The sequence below is a fragment of the Merops nubicus genome, unplaced genomic scaffold, assembly GCF_000691845.1.
Source record: "Merops nubicus isolate BGI_N331 unplaced genomic scaffold, ASM69184v1 scaffold46635, whole genome shotgun sequence".
NCBI classification, from domain to species: domain Eukaryota; kingdom Metazoa; phylum Chordata; class Aves; order Coraciiformes; family Meropidae; genus Merops; species Merops nubicus.
In genome coordinates, this window is record NW_008611180.1 from 1 (window position 1) to 267 (window position 267).

At 64.8% G+C, this 267-nt stretch overlaps 1 protein-coding gene across 1 annotated transcript in view; it reads left to right on the top strand.

Annotated features, from left to right (window-relative positions):
* Positions 1-116: 116 nt before the first annotated feature.
* Positions 117-267, top strand: part of LOC103773751 (septin-5-like) — a gene marked incomplete at both ends in the record, with an annotated part of 1,603 nt that continues 1,452 nt past the window's right edge. The window contains one exon of the mRNA XM_008941129.1: positions 117-210. Within this exon, the coding sequence (XP_008939377.1) occupies positions 117-210 (94 nt within the window). The remainder of the gene's footprint in view (positions 211-267) is intronic.

The window sequence follows — 267 nt, forward strand, 5'->3', positions numbered from 1 at the left end:
CATCCCTCCAACCCTGGGGGACCTCTCGGGGGGCAGGTGGAGGGGGTGGCCTGCCAGGATGCGTTGCGGGGGGTCGGATGTTGGTGTCCCCTGTCTCACATCCCCTCTGCCTGCAGGATGACAAGGAGTACGTGGGCTTTGCCACCCTGCCCAACCAGGTCCATCGGAAGTCTGTGAAGAAGGGCTTTGACTTCACCCTCATGGTGGCAGGTACAGGGGGGCCAAGCCTAGCATGGGGGGGTCCTGCTGGGGCCAGCTCCGGATTCC